At 41.3% G+C, this 22,543-nt stretch overlaps 1 protein-coding gene and 1 long non-coding RNA gene across 11 annotated transcripts in view; one reads left to right on the top strand and one right to left on the bottom strand.

Annotated features, from left to right (window-relative positions):
- Window positions 1–10,000: 10,000 nt before the first annotated feature.
- HEATR5A (HEAT repeat containing 5A) overlaps window positions 10,001–22,543 on the bottom strand; it is a 119,552-nt gene continuing 107,009 nt past the window's right edge. For 8 of the 10 annotated variants that reach the window (XM_065595418.1, XM_065595420.1, XM_005285311.5 and 5 more), the window contains 5 exons: window positions 17,854–18,126; window positions 15,442–15,666; window positions 13,492–13,646; window positions 11,919–12,132; window positions 10,001–11,678 (listed from right to left, as the gene is read on the bottom strand). In XM_065595418.1, coding sequence (XP_065451490.1) covers window positions 11,374–11,678; window positions 11,919–12,132; window positions 13,492–13,646; window positions 15,442–15,666; window positions 17,854–18,126 — 1,172 coding nt within the window. In that variant the 3' untranslated portion in view covers window positions 10,001–11,373. The remainder of the gene's footprint in view (window positions 11,679–11,918; window positions 12,133–13,491; window positions 13,647–15,441; window positions 15,667–17,853; window positions 18,127–22,543) is intronic. The other 2 variants (XM_065595423.1, XM_065595422.1) reach the window with 1 other exon arrangement.
- Window positions 17,156–17,760, top strand: LOC135983434 (uncharacterized). The gene is made up of 2 exons (XR_010601074.1): window positions 17,156–17,269; window positions 17,626–17,760. It is a non-coding gene; the product is annotated as an uncharacterized LOC135983434 (long non-coding RNA).

The raw sequence follows: 22,543 nt of genomic DNA on the forward strand, positions 1-22,543 counted from the left end.
TAAGTATTCCCATTTGCAGTGCCAGGCACCTAATTTGTTTTTCTAGGCTTCCTATGTGATAGAAGCAGAGAACAGGCACCCTGGCTGAGTAGTTGCTCCAAGAATAGGAAGAGAAGCCAGATAGGTAGCTTAAAAGTAGTCGCTGCCCATTTTGCTCCCTAGCTTCAGCCCTCTTCAGCTAGGGAACACTTCTGTAGTGCAGATGTGAATGACAATTTTTCTATTCATACTACTCCTCTCTTCCTATGTCCGCTGGGTTAGTGATACATCCTCTCTCCTCCCTGGTGTCTTGGTGGAAAATCAAGATAGAAGGCAGGAAACCCTTTGGGCTCAGAGCCTCACTTTGTTTTTCATCATCTAAGTTAGGCTGGCTGGCTGGCACCAGAGAACATGGTGCATTTCTAAGCAACTCTTCAAATGAGGCTGCTGCAACCATTGCCTTAGGAACAGCAACATACTCCTAGATTGGCTGGCCTCAGAATAGGAGTGAATGGAAAATGTGACAGGAAACAAGCTCTCTTTCCCTCCTCCCCTAGACCATACTAATACAGTTGGATTCCCCGGCAAACTGAACATTTACTGTAAACTCACTACCACAGCAAGTCACACCCAGGTCTCCCCCATGGCAATACAGATGATTGCTAAGCTAAGCTAATAAGTCTGTTCCAAAATCCTCCATTTTGTGTTGCCAGAGTAGGTGAACACACATGCCACAGGATACCACTGTTCAATCAACAGGGTTTCAGATAGAATGATTTGAAAAATTTGGACAAAAGCAGAAAAATGTTATTTATAGTTTGGGCAATGTGACCATTTCAATCACAGCTGCTCACTTGCTAAAGCGATATGGTGAAATACAGTGAAACATGAGTGAGTTTTTCTGCACACAGTTGTACAGTATCTGACTCAAACAGAAATTTTAGATAAACAATTCAAATACTGCCACCAAGGTTATCCCTTAAATCCTCATTTAGTCAAGTTTTATAGAAAATATGGATGTGTCAGTGACTATCTTGTTTTCCTGATGTTTTATCATATATTTCACGTGGGATGGAATGAGAGTTAAAGGCTGTATTGTATTTTCAAATTATATAGCATTCACATTTTTACTTGTAAACCAGGATAAGTGTTTCAGGATCCAGAATCTTTGGGGTATACTTCCAACAGTAATGCTTCAAATCCTCTTAGACAAATATCTATTGTTCTTTTTCAGAACTGAGAGGCTGAATGTAGAAAATGCACCGAATAGTCCTACAATCAAACACTTCCTCAGATGTCATAATAAATAGTAACAATACTCTGTACTGGTATCAGCTAAGACTCTCAGAAAGCAAAGTATCCCTATCCAAAGCACACTGTAATGTCAGTGATATGATTAACGAGCTCTGTGTAAGCTCCAAAGTTTTTCTCTGTCACCAACATAAGTTGGTCCAATAAAATATATTACCTTACCCACCTTGTCTCTCTCATATCCTGGTATCAACATGGTTACAACAACATTGCATATAAGAAGTGGAAGAGATTTAGTCTCAGTTTGAAAACAGATTTAAAAATCCTACTAATCTTTTATAGGTAGATACTGTGATTGAGGATATAATATGTAGTACCTTAAAATCAAGACGGATTGAATCATTTTTTACCTCACTAACGATAATAGATTCAGCTTCTTACCAACAAAATCCTTCAGACACAGATTCTCTTCATCCTCAAATTCCCCAACATATATAAATAGATATAATAGGCTTTTCTGTGTATTATCAGGACACATTGGCACATGTAAGTAATTTGCATGTTGTGATAGTGCTTTGCTGTGTCTGGCACTCATGTCAATCTGTTTTCTTCCATCAGAGCTGGCATTAAGGGAATCTGTGTCCGAAGGATTTTGTTGGCAAGAAGCTGAATCTATTATCATTAGTGAGGTAAAAAAATGTTTCAATCCATCTTGATTTTAAACTGAGACTAAATCTCTTCTACTTCTTATATGCAGTGTTGTTGTAGCCATGTTGCTACCAGGATATGAGAGAACAGAGGGGTGTAAGACTAAATTCCACATTCTTGGTCCTGTGGGGTGCCACAACTTCCCTTGTGTGTATGAAACTTGAAAGTGTTCAACACTTCATGTGACTGGGGCTATGAGGCTTTATCACTGATTTCAATGGGAGCGAAGTTGTATGTGGGTTGCATCTAAAAAAGTGGGTTTTTTACCCACGAAAGCTTATGCCAAATAAATCTGTTTGTCTTTAAGGTGCCACCTGTTTTTGTGGATACCGACTAACACGGCCACCCCTCTGATACTTTAGAAGAAACATGAACCCTATTTTTAGATACCATTTTCCCATATGCTTTTATATGTAATAGGTTACACTGACTTCCTAGGATCTGGTGCAGAATATTGAAGTAGAAAATACTAACAAACTGTACATCAAACAGAGGGAGAAAAATCTATATAACATTGTGCAAAGGGTCTAAGCCTAACATTGGCATCCTTACAGTCTTTGGGACTTGCAAACTAGAAGATAAATTAAATACAGTAGAACCTCAGAGTTAGGAACACCAGAGTTATGAACTGACCGGTCAACCACACATCTCATTTGGAACCAGAAATATGCAATCAGGCAGCAGAGAGACAGAGAGGAAAAAAAGCAAATACTGTACAGTACTGCGTTAAATGTAAACTACTAAAACTATAAAGGGAAAGTTTAAAAAAAAGATTTGACAAAGTAAGGAAATGGTTTCTGGGCTTGTTCCATTCAAATTAAGATGGTTAAAAGCAGCATTTTTCTTCTGCATAGTAAAGTTTCAAAGCTGTATTAAGTCAATGTTCAGTTGTAAACTTTTGAAAGAACAACCATAGTGCTTTGTTCAGTTACAAACATTTCAGAGTTATGAACAACCTCCATTCCCGAGGTGTTCGTAACTCTGAGGTTCTATTGGACATCAAATCTTTCTTTACTCGCTATTACGTAACTATATAGTTGAATTTTGAAGTTACATGCTTACGTTTTACCTGGTTTCTTGCATATTTATCATACATCATGGCAAATGCCTTTTCCACTTTTATAGATGTACCTGTAGCTATATCCCATTATTAAATAGCTTGGGTTGAACCTGTAAGTAGGACTCACATGTGTTATAATTAAGGCTCAGATTTTGTCACAGATATTTTTGGTAACAAAAAAATCACAGACAGGTCACGTGCAATAAACAAAAATTCACAGAAGCCCATGACCTGTCTGTAATTTTTTTACTAAAAATATCCCTGACAAAATGGGGAGGGAGGAGGGTCCAGCACACACAGCGAGGTTCTCCCTGCTTCCCACAGGGCTTGGAGTTCTGGGGTCCCTCTGTAGCCCACAGAGTCTGGGCGCTCCGGGGACCCCCACCGCCCAGCAGCTAGGGGAAAAAATGGTAGAAAATGCCAAGTTCGTCTGTGGAAGTCATGGATTCTGTGACATTATCAAAGCCTTTGTTATAATTAGTCTCCAGATAACTGAACTGCAATCCTGTGTTTTAGTACATATCTATGGCAATAGATTAGGAGAATAGGATTAGATGCATCCGAAGAAGTGGGCTGTAGTCCACGAAAGCTTATGCTCTAATAAATTTGTTAGTCTCTAAGGTGCCACAAGTACTCCTGTTCTTCTTTTAGCGGATACAGACTAACACGGCTGCTACTCTGAAATAGATTAGGAGGTTACTGAGGAGAGGGGAATAGATGCATTAAAAGTTAGCTTTTAAGCACAGGATTGTATAAAATACAGAGCAAGGGCAGTTTAAATTTGATTTTACTGTGTGTATTTCTACCCAGAGACTTTCTAACTGGATTTCTCAGTGCATCCGGTTGTGCTATCAGATGAAGAAAGTTACACCTCCAGACGGCATCAGAACACACTCCACTAGATCTATGGCTGCCTCTGTAGCATTCTTACGCAAAGTTCCCCTGGCTGATATCTGTAAAGCAGCTACCTGGTCCTCTGAGCACACATTTGTTAAACACTATGCCCTTACTCAAGGCCCTCTATCTGATATACGTTTGGGCAGGGCTGTACTATCAACGGCGTTCCTATCAGATCCGAAGTCCCTACCTCCTTAAGATACACGGCTTTTAAGTCACCTAGAGTGGAGCACCCACAGGGACATCTCTCGAAGAAGAAGAGGAGGTTACTCACCCTGTGCAGTAACTGACGTTCTTCGAGATGAGTGTGCTCCACTATCCACCCTCCTTCCCTCTACTTCGGAGTTGGGGTAGCCTCCGTTGTAGAGAAGGAACTGAGGAGATTGGCCACGCATGCGCACTATTATCCTAGACTCACTGCGGGGGGCAGCCTCTGCGCATGTGTGGCCAGTACGAGTACTGCTACGAAAAATCTCCGAGTGAAGGCGCAGGGACGCACCAACACCTAGAGTGGAGCACCCACAGGGACATCTCTCGAAGAAGAATGAGGAGTACTTGTGGCACCTTAGAGACTAACACATTTATTTGAGCATAAGCTTTCGTGGGCTAAAACCCACTTCATCAGATGCATGCAGTGGAAAATACAGTAGGAAGATATATATACACAGAAGACATGAAAAAATGGGTGCTGCCATACTAACTATAATGAGAGTAAATCAGTTAAGGTGGGATATAATCAGCAGGAGAAAAAAAACTATTGTAGTGATAATCAGGATGGCCCACTTCCAACAGTTGACAAGAAGGTGTGAGTAACAGTAGGGGGAAAAATTAGCATGGGGAAATAGGTTTTACTTTGTATAATGACCCATCCACTCCCAGTCTTTATTCAAGCCTAATTTAATGGTGTCCAGTTTGCAAATTAATTCCAATTCTGCAGTTTCTCGTTGGTCTGTTTTTGAAGTTTTTTTGTTGGAGTATTGCGGCTTTGAGGTCTATAATCGAGTGACCAGGGAGGTTGAAGTGTTCTCCGACTGGTTTTTGAATGTTATAATTCTTGATGTCTGATGTGTGTCCATTTATTCTTTTGCATAGAGACTGTCCGTTTTGGCCAATGTACATGGCAGAGGGGCATTGCTGGCACATGATGGCATATATCACATTGGTAGATGTGAACGAGCAGGTGAACGAGCCTCTGATGGTGTGGCTGATGTGATTAGGTCCTATGATGGTGTGGCTGATGTGATTAGGTCCTATGATGGTGTACCCTGAATAGATATGTGGACAGAGTTGGCAACGGTGTTTGTTGCAAGGATAGGTTCCTGGGTTGGTGTTTTTGTTGTGCGGTGTGTGGTTGCTGGTGAGTATTTGCTTCAGGTTGGGGGGCTGTCTGTAAGCGAGGACTGGCCTGTCTCCCAAGATCTGAGAGAGTGAGGGATCGTCCTTCAGGATAGGTTGCAGATCCTTGATGATGCACTGGAGACGTTTTAGTTGGGGGCTGAAGGTGACGGCTAGTGGCATTCTGTTACTTTCTTTGTTGGGCCTATCCTGTAGTTGGTGACTTCTGGGTACTCTTCTGGCTCTGTCAATCTGTTTCTTCACTTCAGCAGGTGGGTATTGTAGTTGTAAGAATGCTTGATAGAGATCTTGTAGGTGTTTGTCTGAGGGGTTGGAGCAAATGCGGTTGTATCTTAGAGCTTGGCTGTAGACAGTGGATCGTGTGATGTGGTCTGGATGAAAGCTGGAGGCATGTAGGTAAGTATAGCGGTCAGTAGGTTTCCAGTATAGAGTGGTGTTTATGTGACCATCGCTTATTAGCACTGTAGTGTCCAGGAAGTGGATCTCTTGTGTGGACTGGTCCAGGCTGAGGTTGATGGTGGGATGGAAATTGTTGAAATCATGGTGGAATTCCTCAAGGGCTTCTTTTCCATGGGTCCAGATGATGAAGATGTCATCAATGTAGCACAAATACAGTAGGGGCATTAGAACGCTTCCTCAGCTCTCGTCCCCTAAGTCAGCCATAAAAATGTTGGCATACTGTGGGGCCATGCAGGTACCCATTGCAGTGCCGCTGACTTGAAGGTATACATTATCCCCAAATGTGAAATAGGTGTGGGTGAGGACAAACTCACAAAGTTCAGTCACCAGGTTTGCCATGACATTATCGGGGATACTGTTCCTGATGGCTTGTAGTCCATCTTTGTGTGGAACATTGGTGTAGAGGGCTTCTACATCCATAGTGGCCAGGATGGTATTTTCTGGAAGATCACCAATGGATTGCAGTTTCCTCAGGAAGTCAGTGGTGTCTCGAAGAGAGCTAGGAGTGCTGGTAGCGTAGGCCCTGAGGAGAGAGTCTACATAGCCAGACAATCCTGCTGTCAGGGTGCCAATGCCTGAGATGATGGGGCATCCTGGATAGATAGATAGCAGATAGAATACCCCTGGTCGGAGTTCTAGGGGTGTGTCTGTGCAGATTTGGAAGAGAAGCGGGAGTGGGTGGAGGAGGAGGAGAAGTCTGTCACTGACCGAGAGGAAGAAGACCAAGAAGAGACCAGAGTGAGATGAGACTTGACCTAAAGAACATCTAAGAACTATTACCAGAAGTTGTCAGCAACCTTTGGAAGACTGATCAGCTGAAGCAGGGAGCAGCCACTTAGGATGATCTTAACTGTATGTTGTTGCAGTTTGGGTGCTTTTAGCTTGTGTGTAGGGATTTGTGTTTGCACCAAGAAAGGATGCTTTGTTTTGGAAAATATATTACTTGTCAATCACTTATTGGAGAGCTGTATCTGTATCCTCCAAGATATTCCTTAGCCCCCTTGCAGACCCACACCTGATGAGAATAGATTGGTTATAACAGGTGGACTGTTTTGCAGGAAAACCCTTGGGGGATATTTGAATTCTGTTTTTGGGGTATCAAATGAAAGGATAATAAGGATAATATACATCTTGAGAACACTGAACACTTTGAATAAACATTGAACACTACTCGTTTTCTAGGGGTCTTCTGCATAATTTTTTCCAATTTTCTCATCTCACTAAGGTTCCATGTCCCAGCCACCAACTTTTCACCAGAGGAAAAGTTCAGACTGTTTGTTAGAACATTTTAAAACTGTTTAAGAAAGTGCATTGACTGGTTTAGGTTCAGCTGGATCTAAACCAGCAACTCACACTGCACATTTGTTGTATAAAAGTATTTTATTAGAAAGCCCATAATGTGATCTGCTACAAGACTAAAGCTACATTTCAAGTAGCAGAAGGCATCATTGCCAAACAAGTTTTGCCTCGGATTCTAAATTAGAGTACACAGACTGGCTTAGTGAGCTTTCTACTACTGCAGTAAGTGGGAAAAAATGACTGTCTAAATAGAAACGTTTGGAAAAATATGAGAATGTCTGGTCACACATGAAACTATTGCATACTTTTGTAGTTTAGTATATATTAGTCCTTGATACTCATAGGTTATATTCTCATTTATTTATCCATTTAGTCACTTTAATATGTTGTACCCTGCCTGACCTCTACAGGTTCAGGTTTGTTTTTACTTTTTGTTTAATAATGAATGTTGAATTGTTTTATGTTAATTCCATTTTATGCATGCATTTATATATATGTTTTGTTTCATTATGTATTTCTATTTTATATATAAACAATTAAAATAAAGTTTAAAAAAATATATTAGGAATGGAGTTTTAGATGGGACTGCAGACAGTTTAAGCCAGTTGTTCATGCATCTCTAAAAGGGATCACTGCCACACACACCCAGATTCTGCTGAATATCTGCCTGATCACTGGCGACTACTGTCATGTATTACACTGATAAGAACAGATATAACTTAGAGAATTTTTCACTTGACCAGAGCTCAAAGAGCCGGGAAGCGGCTATGACTACAAAATAGTTGACAAGATGACTCTGATTCTACAGTTCGTTCAGTTCTCCCTATTCCCAGTGACCCACATCAGCACTCATGTGGCCCTGTTTGGGAAGAGATCCCCACAAAAATTCCAATAATTAGTTCACCCATCCAATAGGACTGCTACCCCTCCTCTACATGAAACCATCTTTTGTGAGGGATATTGCATCAGAGGAAATTTTTGTGAGGGATATTGCATCAGTCTAAATGAGTCTGAGCTTTACTGACCTTCACAGCTTAAAATATTTCTGGCATCTCAGTTTGTAGCCAAGTGCATGCTGAAGCATACCAAATTAGAGTCAGATTATTAATTACTCTAGACATGCAAACAGTGAAGACTATTAGGACGACTACAGAGTTCTGCATGCTTTGCTTAAATTTAATGACAACTTTCAAAAAATTGCAGGATACTCCTAAATGACTATGGCAAATATGACTTTAAACAAATAAAACTGCAGCGTGTCAATATTATGGCAAATTATTTTGCCTTTGGCATAGTATTTAAAATATCATATTCCAAACTCTCTCTTTCTATATCTATATCTATATACTTAGAATATTTATTCATGCATTTTAATTTAACATTGGATACATTTTTTTAATACAAAAAAGGTATATATTTTGATTTCCCTACATGAAAAGGTTGGCATCAGGGTGAAATGAATACGAGTACAAAAAACTTTTAGCAGGTTTGCTTGCTGCTAATGCAATATGTGAAACTGTTTTTAAGAAAAGTATGTCAGTGATGTAAAATTTCATAACCTCATTACTATGAAAAACGTTAATGTTAATGCACAGGCAGAATTTTTTAAAAATAAAAATGTAGATTCAACACTTTATATATTAAATGTGGGGGGACAGTATTAATATAGATCCCAAATGCAGCAACCTGCCTTCTCAGCAACACTTCTGCCCAAGAGTTCATCACCCTAGTGTGCCGCTCATTACACTATAAAATACCACGTCAGATTCAAAGTCTGGACGACTCTTTGTGGCCCTCCAAACAAGAAATTGGCCCAAGGTATTTAAGAGAGCACCCTCTCTACCCACCTCGTTGTCCAAAACAATAATCTTCCTAGGCAACTACTTTCCTCAGGAAATATAAAACTGTCAACTTCAAAGATGAAATTTATGAGATCAGGAGATGGTCAGTACTGAAAAAGCTCTAAGTCTAGAGAAATCCCCTCCGACATCGGTAAGAATAACCGCAGATTTCACCATTTTCCAAGGAAAACAAAATTCTTCAAAAAAACAATACATGGAAAAATGGTACAGATAAGAGAAGAGGACAAAAATCATCCCTTGTTCCCTCAGGGGAAGATGGGAGGGAACTAAACAATTGGTTGGTCTTTATATTATGATGATAATTTTGCTAGGAATTCATATACTACACCAGTAAGTGCAGTAAAAATTCTTAGACACGTGAAATAATCATGCTTGACTCTACATTTAGCTTTCTTTGCATTGTTCACCATTTTTCTTTACTGACAGAACAGGCTAGAGGGAAAAAGAACCATTACATGTCTCTCAAACCCCCAATAGGGGTAGCCAAATATATTCCTTATTTACCAGCATGTCTTGTCCCTAACTACAACTACTATCATGGCTGCCCTACAAACTACATTTCCCAAACTGCTCTGTTCTCCTAGTTCAAAAAAGAGAGACTGACTGACACGACCAAATGCCAGTCTGATAGATCATCACAGAGGGGATGGGGCGGAGAGTGTTCCAATCCACAGTGCTCATGAAACTCCTGTTGTAGGACCAGATTTTCAAAGGTATTTAGGAGCTTAAAGATGCAGAGAGGTTTCTAAGGAAGTTAGGCACCTAGATGCTTTTGAAAATCCCATTGAGTGCCAAAATATCTTTGACAGCCTGGCCCCTAAAGTTTGGGTCAATCTGCATCCCCCAAGGTCACTTCCTCCTCAGGAACAGGTTGGTGCTGCTCTAGGAGTGTTTCTATCATAACCTTGAGAAGGCCTGTTCACCCTATTATAGGGAGTTTTTTTTAAAAACTCATTGGCCGTTGTTAATTCTGAGTTATTCTATTTGCATTTTTACATCTTATGGTAAATATGTCTATAGAGGTTCTGATAGGGACACTGTAAGGATTGGGAATATTAATGAATTAAAATCCAGATTTTTAAAGTAACTCTAATGCAAGTCCTTCTATCAGGTAAAATGAAAAACAAACTTCACTGAAGAAAATTAGGTTTATTTATGTGAATTAGAAAAATGAATTGTTAGCATTTTGGTCAAATGGTTAATTCTGTACAATTTACAATAGTATTTATATACAAATCTTATAATAAAATACAGTACATCACGCTCTTCCTGAGTCACAGTGTGTTTCTCAGCTCCGTAGATGCTTTTCTTTCTTGACTAATTTTTAACAAGGAAATAGTATACTCATTTTGACAGTATTTGGTTTACTGAGCTAATACTGGCACAAAAGAAAAAAAGGCAATACGTTAGAAAATACACTATAGCCATTGCATTTTTAGTAGTCAAGATTTTTTTACTATATTAAAATATGTTCCTTGATAAAAATTACGGTATATTTTGTACTTTTTCTTTAAGTTTGTTGTATTTTGACACAAGACTTCAAACACTTCCACCCCTCCTTGAAAAGATACGTATATTAGTGAGAGTCATGTACAGATACCTGATCATTTAAAAATCATGAAACAGATGCAGCCAGATAGATGTCTGAATCAGAGCCACAGTGCATCAAAACTGCTGTCCTTTTCAGGATATGCAAGTTTCAACTGTCTGGCTAGCGTAATATAAAGTTAAATCAAAAAGTATATCCTGAAAAGTGAGGCTTTATATCAAGCAATAAGGCACCAGTCGTGCAAACACTTACACATGTGCCTTAACTGTAAGCACATTAGTCCCACACTGCAAGTTCCTGCAGAACTGGGGCCTAAGTGAAAAGGCATTGTGAAGCTGTGATATAACAGCAAGGGTTATATTGCTATATCTTAGACAGCTCAAGAGTTTATTAGCATTTAATTAAAGCAGTCAATATTACCTTAAATGTAGTTGGATATTAGAGCTCAACAATAATTTATCTTAAGGATTACAAGGACATTTAATATATGCAGTATGTTAAATTAGGACTTAGGAAAGACTATGAACAGCAAGTAAATTTATGCCCCAGTTAAATCAAAAATCAATAATCACAGTAACTTTTGTTTTAAAGAAGTATTGCCAAAATAATTCAGTTTATTTAATGAATAAGAATGGCTGGCTCCTGAATATATCTAAGTCTTATCTCTTGTCTGTATTGATATCAGAAATGCACAGTTCTCACAGATTTGTTATTTTATTAATGCAAATATATAGTTTATATTACTTTTGATAAGTTTTACTCCGAGTGCTCAGACAAATGTAAAAAGTCAATTATATTTATTAGAAATCAAATCTCTAAGGAATGTTGTTTTTAAAAAATCATCTGGATTTCAAGTCAAAACTGAGCTAAAACTGAAACCAACTCTTCCTGACTACTGTAATTAGAAATGAAAAGGGACTTTTTTGCAATGTTATCAAAGTGCTTACGATACTTCAGAAAAAGTTGGTCTTTAACTGGATGCTTGAACTTTTCCCAGGATTCTTTGCATGTTTAGGTGTTGTCTTGACTTTAATGCTTTCCTGATTGCCTTTTACAGCTGATTCAAGCCTGGCTTTCATAGTTGGAGAGGAAGCCATTACTTTTTTAAAAACTGATGAGTACTGTGGACCAATCTGCATCACGTTTTGCAAAGCAAACTCATGTAGATTTCTTGCTGAGTTTGTGGCTGACCCCAAAGAATTCTCATCCAAAAGAAAGGAAATAAGGAGGGGCAGGAGGCAGGCCACCAAATAAGCACCTATCAAAATTAAAAACAATACTTAGATATCAAATAATTTTTTTTAAGTTTTCAAATCCTAATGAGTACTACTAAGCTTACATAAAGAGAGTCAACATTTGTCTAAGACATACTGTTAAATAATGTAACTAATAATTAAATTTTGTTCAAAATTATAATTATGGGGGAATACATTTTGTTTTAGTTGATTCCCCACAGCCACTTAAGATATTAAAAAGGCATTGGAATTGAGGGACTTACGATGCTCTTCCTCAGCAATGGCTATGAGAGCTGCTACCGCCTTTATTCCTTCCTGAATGACTTGCAGTTCAGCAGAATTTTCAGACTTTGTTTTTTCTGTTTCCTGCAATTTCCCCACAATAGATGGTGTCAAAGAATGAATGTAAGGATATGAGACAGCTCTGTTGGGATATTGAAAGATGGAAAGCAGCAGCTGATAGCACTTAAGCTGTACCTAGAGGGGAAAAGTTACAGTTACAATACTGAATGTAAACAAAGTTACGCTTAAAACTACATGTCAGACTGCCTTGGCCCAATTTTAAAGATAAAGCTTTCATAAGAAAAAAAAAGTGTACAAAAGCTTGAAAATTCACATGGCAAGAGAAACTTTTCATCATTAGCTAACTGTAAAACATACTTTGAAAAGTTAAATGATGTCAGGAAAGTATCTCAGAATTATTTTAACAAATAACGAAGAAACCATAAAACACATCTTGCACTCATAACTAAAAATGTCTAAAGAGAGTTTTAGGCTCACAAGCCCACTAGGTTTCCTAACCATGTTAAAATGAAATTTTTGGATAAAGTTACACTTGACTAAAAGCAGGGGCTTAGAATACAAATGTCACCTCACTATTAAACTATGGATAAAATTTGCAAAAATGCTTAATGCCTTAGGAGTCAAAGTGTCTATGGGACTTTTGAAAGGCTGAGGCGCTTAAGTTACTTAGGTGCTTTTGAAAATTTCGCCCTATGTCTCTATTTTTTTTTTTGTAATTACACCTGGCTTTCTGAAATTCTTATTAGTGAAAGCCATCCTGCTAAAAATTGAGATTTCTAAAATTGGACATATAGCAATAGACTTAAAAAGTAAATATTTTTTCTTGTTCTAGCAGCTGAGTCATCAACTTTGATAATTAAAATTAAATAAAGCTGACTTTCTAATTGATAAATCAGTATAGGAGGAGGAGGAAAAAAAACTGGTTTACGATGGACTCTTACACTGGTCAACATAAAGCCTACATTTGGGGAACTACTATTTAATTAACAAAAGCCCAAGCGAGTATCATCTTTAGAGCTGCACTTTCAGTGTGATAAAGGGTGAACTGCTGTGATAGTGGTGTACTTCAACCATGTAAGAAACAAGAAAAAAATCCTCCTAATGTGCTGTTTCTGTCAAGAGTACAGATAAAGAATCAAAACAGATGACCTGGCAGCGTATTGCCTTAAGGTCTAAAATAAGTGCACAGAGAAAATTAAGGAAATGTCTGCAAAACTAGATAACTTTCTTACCCATTTAGCAAAGTATGGAGTTCTTATTTCCCAGATGGTGAAACAATAATATAGAAAATACTTAATTTGTATGCAGAATATTTTAATGAATAACAGTTAAAAGCAAGGCAAAGCACAGACCCACTAGCTCTGGCCAACTAGTTTAAAATTGTACTTTAAAATACAACAGATCTAAACTGGACAGAATAAAAAAAAATTCTTTCAAATCAACACCTTTAGTTCGGCCCAGTGAAACAGCTCAACAGAAAATGTGCTAGAATGCTTCTAATTGAAATACTCCTCTAGCTAGAAAAGTACTTACTTCAGGGTCTTTTGAATCAAGTGCTATTTTAAACTTCTCAATACAATGCTTTTGAAGGCACTCTATGGTAGTAACTTCTGGACTTGTAGACAAAATAAATACTGTAATGGCAGTAAGCAGGCTGACTTCATCAAGTTCTTGTTGAGCTCCATCTACTAAAGATAAAACAGTCTCAAATTCACATTCTAAAAGTAATATTGCAAATCTAAAGTGATGTAAAGAGTGCTTATGAAGCATTTTTTTGGCATGGCATTTTCTATATTATGTCTAAATGGAATTTTACAGTGGTGCAAGCACATTAATTTTGTATTAAGAAAATATTTTTTCTTTTGTATTTATTGATACAACTGTTTTCAGAAGAATCTAAAACCAATGTCACGCATCTGACGAAGTGGGTATTCACCCACGAAAGCTTATGCTCCAAAACGTCTGTTAGTCTATAAAGTGCCACAGGACTCTTTGTCGCATTTTATTTATAGAGAACCAGTGGCCTCTGGGGACATTACAGAATATCTCACAAAAGGGAAATATGCCCCATGTATGTAAATATGAGAGAATATGATAATTAAATACAAGAGTGTGTTTGATGCATGACACACATCTTGCAGTAAGTGTTCAGTGAGGTAAAGAATAAAGCTGCATGGTTTCAGCCATGTGAAATGTTTGTGGACTTAATACAGCAACACTCTAGAGTATTGGTTGCAGACACACATCAATCACCAAAATGATTTATGAAAATTATATTGTAATTTCAAAAATAAATTCAGGATTATGAAGTTTTATAATTAATATAATCATACATATACACACAAATGTATTTTTGCATAATTAAGTTAAACTCAAGGAACAAGATTTGCTGACTCTGGCACAGAGTTGCATAAATTACATTTGCCTGCACAAGCAAAGCCCCTTGCTTGTCAGAGGGGATTCGCCCAAAGGAAAGCAGGTAGGTCCACTGATGGTGAAAGTGTTGTTTTAATTCTGACCAGTGGCCCTGGTGCAGAGGATAAGCATGTAGCCTTCCACGCCACATTAGAGCTCGGTGGGGGAGCACCACTGCAGTGGATACACCCTTTGGCTGCATTGTTCCAACACAGGCTGAGGCAGAGGATAGCAATGGGCTGAGGCTGGGTGTAAGCCACAGGAGGAACGATGAAATCTGCCTCCACACTACACCCCAAAAGAAGCACGGAGAGACTGTGGTGGCTACTCCAAACTATAGACTACAGCAGGGGTTGGGGAAGGGGATAGCTCAGTTGTTTGAGCATTGGCCTGCTAAACCCAGGGTTGAGAGTTCAATCCCTGAAGGGGCTAATTAGGGATCTGGGGCAAAAATCTGTCTGGGGATTGGTCCTGCTTTGAGCAGGGGGTTGGACTAGATGACCTCCTGAGGTCCCTTCCAGCTCTGATATTCTATGCTTCTATCCTTCAGCACTCAGCCCGTCAGGGTAAAGCTGCTGGTGGGCCAGGCCGGTTTGTTTATCAGGAGTGTCCGCAGGCACAGAGTCCCGCAGCTTCCACTGGCCACGGTTCGCCATTCACGGCCAATGAAAGCTGTGGGAAGCGGTGCGAGCCAAGGGACGTGCTAGCCACCACTTCCCATAGCTCCCATTGGCCAGGAACGGTGAACCGCAGCCAGTGAGCTGTGGGGCTCCGTGCCTTTGGACGCTCCAGATAAACTAACCAGCCCAGCCCGCCAACGGCTTTACCCTGACGGGCCAGGTGCCAAAGGTTGCCGACCCCTGGACTACAGTAGCAGAAATGGGAGTGGGCTGTACTTAAGAACATCAGGGTTGGACTATGTGGGTTAAGTAAGTTTCACCCTTAGACATTAAGTTATCTTAACAAAGGGTAGTTCAGGTCTTCCACCACTGTCTGAATCTTCTAGAGTTATTTGAATTTTATCTACGCCAAGCATCTTTTCATCATCCCCCTCTCACTTTTGGTTACCTGGATCCCAGCAGTCAAGAACTGTGACTAAAGCACTACGAAGAAGTTCAGTCCAAGCAGTTCGGCTCTTCTCTGCTCGAGCCATAGGAGAAGACAATATCCCCTTAAGAGCTTGTAAAGATGCAGCAACTGTCAAAGGTAACTGGCCATCTGGCAATTTGACAGCAGTTTCTCTGAGGACTCCAATGATTAGGTACAGGATAGTAGGGAGTACGGAAACACTTCCTATGAGACAAAACAAATGCTTGGTATGTCACTGTAAAAAGTGAAAGACTTCCAGAATTTGTTATTTTATAAATCACTTTTCTTCAATTCCCTTTTTATATATAATGTCTAAACAGTTTTCATTTCTAAAAGTTGCCTACTGATTGTAAGTCTTGGTTCCAGAAAAAAGTATTTAAACAGCATCAAACAGAGGCAGACTGGCTACTTAAAGAGATGCTGGACTCTCTCCTTTTAAGTCAGAAAGTCATTAACTTCACTGGGACTACTCACATACCTAAAATTTATCATGTAAAAGTCAGAATTAGTGGGGGTTCAGAGAAGGGCAATGATAATGATGTGGAAAAATGCATATGAAGAAAGAATGAAAAGATTTGGATTGTTTCCTGCAGAAATGAGACAAATAAGAAGGGACATAATAAAACACACAAAATAAAGATGGTAGTTCAGGAGCTTCTGTTGTGTCTGTTTCAGAACACTAGAACACGGATGACATTCAATGAAATTAACAGGTGGCAAATTCAAAACTGATAAAAAGAAATACTTTCCCCACGATACATAATTAGACTGTGAAACTCTTTGCTGAAGGAAGTCAGTGAGCCAAGAATTTAGCAAGATTAAAAAAGTGATCAGACACTGAACATGCATAATAATATCTAGCGTTATAATAGTTATAGCTAGCAAAGATTTAGGAAAGCATCACACCTAATGTGCAGGGCAGGTTATCCCACATCTGCCTACGGTGCGGTTCTTACATCTCCCTCTGAAACATCTGGCGCTAGCCTCGGTTGGAAACAGAATACTGAACTAGACAGAACTTGAGTCTGACCCAAGTTGGCAGTGCCTATGTTCCAACGTGCTTAAATGTTTAGACTGGGCTCTGCTAGTGCAGACACCTGAATCCCACTGAAGTCAATGGAGTAGAGTCCACACATACATTTTGTGCACTATTTTAGGTCCTGATTAAGCAAGGCACACACTTAAAGTCAAAGTGCACACTTAACTTTAACGTGCGTAAGTCCATTGCTATTCAGCAAAACAGATTGAATGGAGATGGACTAAAGCATGTACTTAAATGCCTTACTGAACTGGTGCCTTAGGTTCTTGTTCTGTTTCCTTAAAAGAAAAAAAAAAATCTCTGAAGCTTAACTGCAGGAACTTGGGAGGAACAGCTACTGAAGATCAGCACAACCAGTCCATTTATTATGATTTTATTATACATAAGCACTACCAAATAGGAGACCTGGATTCAATTCCATGTCCTGATCTCTTGACTTAATCTGATCCTGCAAGCAATTTGCTTGTAAAACTCCCTGAACTGTTAAAGGCAAAGAATGCAGCAGGGAGCAAATTCAACCCAAGGAGCAAACTAATTTTCCTCACAAATAGTGCCTCTCAGAGCCAAACCATGCCATGTCCAAGCTCTTTTCTCGTCATTCTGAAAGATGACAATCGCTGGACTGAATGTAACAAAAGGCCATCACCACCCAACATTAATCCTTATGATTGAACAGGAGAGCCAGTGACTGTTTCCAAAAGGAGATCATCATCCCTTTGGGCTGGCAGGATGGTGACCATGACACAAGGACTCAATAGAAGACAGCAAGTAAGTGGGAAAAGGGGTTGGTAGATGCAAAGGACAGGAATTGCTGGATTTATAGTTTGTACAGTATGATAGGTATGAATAGTATTTTACATAAATACAGTGACAGGACTCTGTTTCAAGGAAATTATGATCTAAATTAGACCTAACTCAGCAACATATGAAAAAAGCTGGGTTATGGGAGCATGAAAATAACAACAGTGAAAGGTAACAAGATAAGATAGATACATATTTTATGTAATTATATTATTTTAAAAAGAATCTAACAAGGTTTGGAGACTGTGAAAAATGAAGTCTGGGGTGATGGTCAGATGCTATGAGAGATAAACACTACCTTCCTATTTTATGTGTTTCTGTAGTTTACAAGATGACTTTTGGACAAAGATGATATGGCACATTTCCCTTTGGAGCACATTTTTACAGCTGTATTATAAATTCCTAAATTGAGGCTCTAGACCTTGCCCCAACATTTATCCAACAGAGAAAGTTATGTAGTAAGTATATGTTACTCTATGATCATCATCATCATCTTTTCATTTAATCTTTCCTTGTAACGAAATGACATATTGGTATCAACCACATCCTACCTTCAGGAGAGCAGACTGACGGAATGTCAGAGAGGATAACTAATGCTGCTGATACCAATCTACTTCCACTCTCTGACAACAACTGAGGTTTTCCAGCTTTAACTGCAGGGCTACCAGTTACTTTAGGATTAAGCTGGGGGAGTTGCCTCACTAGAATGCAAACACACAACTCCAGAGTCGCAAAGACTAATGACTTTCCAGGCACCAGTCCTCCTGTGTCTTTGCCTTCTCCAAACTCTGGCAAGGTCTCCTTTTCTGCAGCACCATCATCAACTATAATGAAAAGAAGAAATAAGAACATTAAGCATGTAGTGTTTTGTTGACAAAAGTTTACTTCTTGAAGCTTTGTCATATCGGCAGGGGATAATTTACAGTTCTAAATTCTAATGCAGCACAGTGTTAAAAGTTCTGATAGAGAACAACTGTAGTTTGAAATAAATTTATAAGGATGCACTCACCTCAACTGAATGTGGTGGGTCTTTGTCGGCAGGAGAAAGGGATGTTGCTCCATTAAGGGTCCTTTGGGTTACGAGGGAGGAGAAAGAGGGATGGACTTACCTAAGTAAAGCCAAGGGGGCAACAGGAAGAGGCCAGACCAGCTGGGGGCACTGACCACCATCTACACAGGGGAGAGGGGTATTTATACCTCTATGCATTCCAGAAGGAACTCTCTCTTTCTCTCTTATCAGTCACTCCAGCAGCTAAATTGTCTGAAGATTTCATCCTCACTGAGCATGCTCCAATCCATCAGAGCTCCCACGTAGGAACAAACTGTGCATTCATCCCCCACAGAATGACTGAACATGCTCCAGCCTAAGGCTACAGAAGCAAAGCAATAGAATTGCTGGTCCTGGCTGCTGCGGGCTGTGGTGGGGCTGAGAACAGGGAGCTTCTCTCCTCTGTGCTTTCAATTATCCCCCTGCTGGCATTCAGGCAGCATAGAGATGTAAGCCACCTGACTCAAGTGCAGCGGGGACAAGAGCTGAATCAGAGGGAAGGAATGGAGTAGATTGGGACAAAGTGTCCAGTGAGAGTTGGACTGGAAGGGAGGGGAAGAAAAACAAACTATCATGAAGAGTTGGGGAAGGGGAAGGGGAAGTGGGAGAGACTGGGCATGGAGACTGGGAGCCACTGCGGGAAGGGAGGCTGTGATTGGCTGGGCAAGGAGACAGTGTGTTAGAGAGGGATACATTTTTGTGTGGGGGGGGGGGGGGGGGAAGGTGCAGGTTGGGACATGAAAGAGATTTTACAAGGAACTGTGGGGAGACCAATGGGATTAGTTGGGCAAGGAGACTAGGACAAGGAGTCAGGAAGGGGGGAGGGGGGAATTGGGCCAAGAGCCGGGGAAGGATAGGGACTGAGATGGATGAGGAGCCCAAGGATGGAGACTGGGATTGGTAGCCAGTGGAGGAGACAGGATGGGTGGGAGAGAGATTAGATGAAGAGACAGGAGAGGGGAAATGAGACTGGCACTGGACCCCAGACGACAAGACTAGGACTTGCTGGGCAAGATGACTAGGAGAATGGGACTAGAACGAGGAGCCAAAGTAGGGAAGAGACAAGACTAGGACAGAGGCAAGTCTGTGAGGAGAAGGACCAACAGGTGGTAGGCTCTGAAACCATGAGAGAACCCTTCTCCAGAGTGTGGAATGAAACCCAAGAATCCTGAGTCCCTCGGCTGTCAGATATTGCAAATATCTGTGAAACCCACTGGTAAACTGCACCTCGTCCCCTTCTAGTGTAGTCCACAGAGAGGATGCCAACCAACTACTGCTAACAGTTACTCTGTTAACTCAAGTGGCAGAGATCTCGAAGGTGGATCTCAAGATTCAACCTTGCTGATGAACCAGCTGGAGAACAGTACGATGCCACGTGATGGAATTGCTGATTTTTCAGATGGCTTTTTTAAAAAAAAACTAAGAAATTCTACACAAAAACCTCCTAAAATCATCAAAGTAGCAAAATCAAGCACCTCAGCAGGTCTTTTCACAACAATGAGTGGTCTATCCATCCAGATGTAAGAAACAATATCTTCCAGTGGTGGGGAGTTACTTACATCGGCTGTTGGTTGCAATTCTTGTCAATTTCATGGCTCCATGCTGGAACTAGCTCCAGCAAGAGCAGGGGTCTCAAACTCAAATGACCATGAGAGCCACATGAGGACTAGTGCATTGGCCTGAGGGCCGCATTTACTGACACCTCCCCCCTGCTGCCCTTGGCTCCGTCCCCAATCCATCCCTTCCATGAGGCCCCGCCCCTGCCTCACCTCTTCCCACCCTTTCCCTGCCCCCATTCCAACCCCTTCCCCAAGGTTCCATTGCTCCAGATTTTGAGGAGGACCTTGTGACTCAGCGGTATGGGAGGGAACGCACAGAACAGGCAGTCCTTCCACGGAAGGAAAAACGCATCTGCCAACGAATTCGGGCTGTTGTTTAGGAAGGAGCAGAATTGTAGGCACTTCCTGTTGGCCCTTGTGGTAAACAGATCCATCTGGTGAACTCCCCACTGCTGGAAGATATTGTTTATTACATCCTGGCAGACAGACCACTCATGGTTGTGAAAAGACCTGCTGAGGTGGTCTGCATGTTCGTTCTGCAACCCGGAAGATAGGACGCTGCCAGTACAGAGTATGGTATGCATCAGAAGAAGTGGGCTGTAGTCCACGAAAGCTTATGCTCTAATAAATTTGTTAGTCTCTAAGGTGCCACAAGTACTCCTGTTCTTTTTGCCAGTACAGAGTGTCCTATGCAGAACTCCCAGAGCTTGAGGGCTTCCTGACATAGGGGAGAGGAGCATGCTCCCCTCGTCTGTTGATATAAAACATTGCTGTTGTATTGTCTGTCAGGACTGATATGTACTTTCCCTCCAGGAGAGGCCGAAAGGCCTAACATGCCAGCCGGACTGCCCTGAGCTCCCTTAAATTGATGTGAAGCATCAGTTCCTCCTGAGACCAGAGGCCCTGAGTTCTGTACTCCCCAAAGTGTGCCCCTCACCCCATGGCCGAGGCGTTGGTGGTCAGACATAGGGATGGACGGGGTTTGGAAAATGCGACCCCTGTGCACACCAAGTGCGGGTCGAGCCACCAGTGAAGAGACTTGAGAACATCCGGTGGAAGGTAACCACCATGTCTAGACTGTGCCTGCTTGGTCGATACACCGATGCCAGCCAAGCTTGGAGAGGTCTGAGTCGGAGACTCGCATGTTGCACTACATACGTGCAAGATGCCATGTGACCTAGGAGTTTTAAGCAACTCCTTACTGTGGTTATAGGGAATTGTTTGAGGTCCTGTATGATGTTGTGAATGGCCTGGAAGTGGGACTGGGGCAGGAACGCTCTGACCTGTGCTGAGTCTAGCACTGCCCTTATGAACTCTATTCTCTGAGTAGGGGTGAGCGTTGCCTTTTGAGTGTTTAGGAGGAGGCCCAATGCATTGAAGGTGGATCTTATGAGGGAGACATGTTGATCCACTTGTGTTCTAGACCGACCCTTGACTAGTCAGTCGTCTAGGAAATACCTGAAATTGCCTTTTCCACAGAAAAGTGGCCATGACTGACACACATTTGGTAAACACCCGAGGTGCCGATGATAGGCCGAACGGTAATACTGTAATACCTTAAGAAATGCCTGTGGGGCGGAATTATGGAAATGTGGAAGTATGTGTCCTTCAAATTGAGGACGGCATGTCAATCTCCTGGATCCAGGGACGGGATGATAGTGGCCAAAGAGACCATTCAAAACTTTAGTTTCTTCACGAACCTGTTGAGATTGCGCAGATTCAAGATGGGCCTGAGGCCCCCTTTTACTTTCGGTATTAGGAAATACCAGGAGTAAAACCCCTTTCCTTTAAACTCTGGTGGAACCTCCTCGACAGCCCCCACTGATAGGAGGGTTTGTACCTCCTAGACAAGAAGTTGCTTGTGTGAGGGGTCCCTGAAGAGGGATGGGTAAGGGGTGTTGCGGGGGGGGATAAGGAAAATTGGAGAGAATATCCCATCTCTACCAAGTGCAGGACCCAATGGTCTGAGGTGATTTGGGACCACGCTCGGTAGAAATAGGATAGATGTTCTGAAAATGGGAGAGAAGGATCCAGTTGAGAGGTTGGTATAATGTCCTGGGGTGCATCCTCAAAAGGTCTGCGTAGGGCCTGGTGGCTGCCCGGATGACCCAGACTCCCTGTTATTCGGAGGTTGGGGTTGGTGATGACAGTTCTGGTTTCTGGGATGCCTATGGTTCTGATCCTGCCTAAACTGCCCGACATGTTCGTGTCGTGGGTTGAGGCCTAAATTGTCTAATCTGGGTGGCAGGGGCATGCAGACTCAGTGATCTTAGAGTGGCTCGGGAGTCTTTCAGACTGTGGAGTCTCAAGTCTGTTTTCTCAGAAAATAATGTGGCCCCCTCGAACAGTAGGTCCTGAATTTTCTGTTGGGACTCCCCAGGGAGACCTGAAGCCTGCAGCCATGAGCAATGGTGCATTGCAATGCCTGAAGACATCGTCTGCGTTGCAGAGTGGGCCAAGTCTAATGCCGCTTGCAGTGACATCCCGGAGACCGTGTTGCTCTCATCCACAAGAGCCGAGAATTCCGGCTTAGAATCTGGTGGGAAAAGGTCCAAGAATTTGGACACTGCATCCCATGGCGAAGTTATAACGGCTAAGGAGCGCATCCTGGTTTGCAATACGAAGCTGGAGCCC

The sequence above is a fragment of the Chrysemys picta genome, chromosome 4 (genome assembly GCF_011386835.1).
Source record: "Chrysemys picta bellii isolate R12L10 chromosome 4, ASM1138683v2, whole genome shotgun sequence".
Lineage (NCBI taxonomy): Eukaryota > Metazoa > Chordata > Testudines > Emydidae > Chrysemys > Chrysemys picta.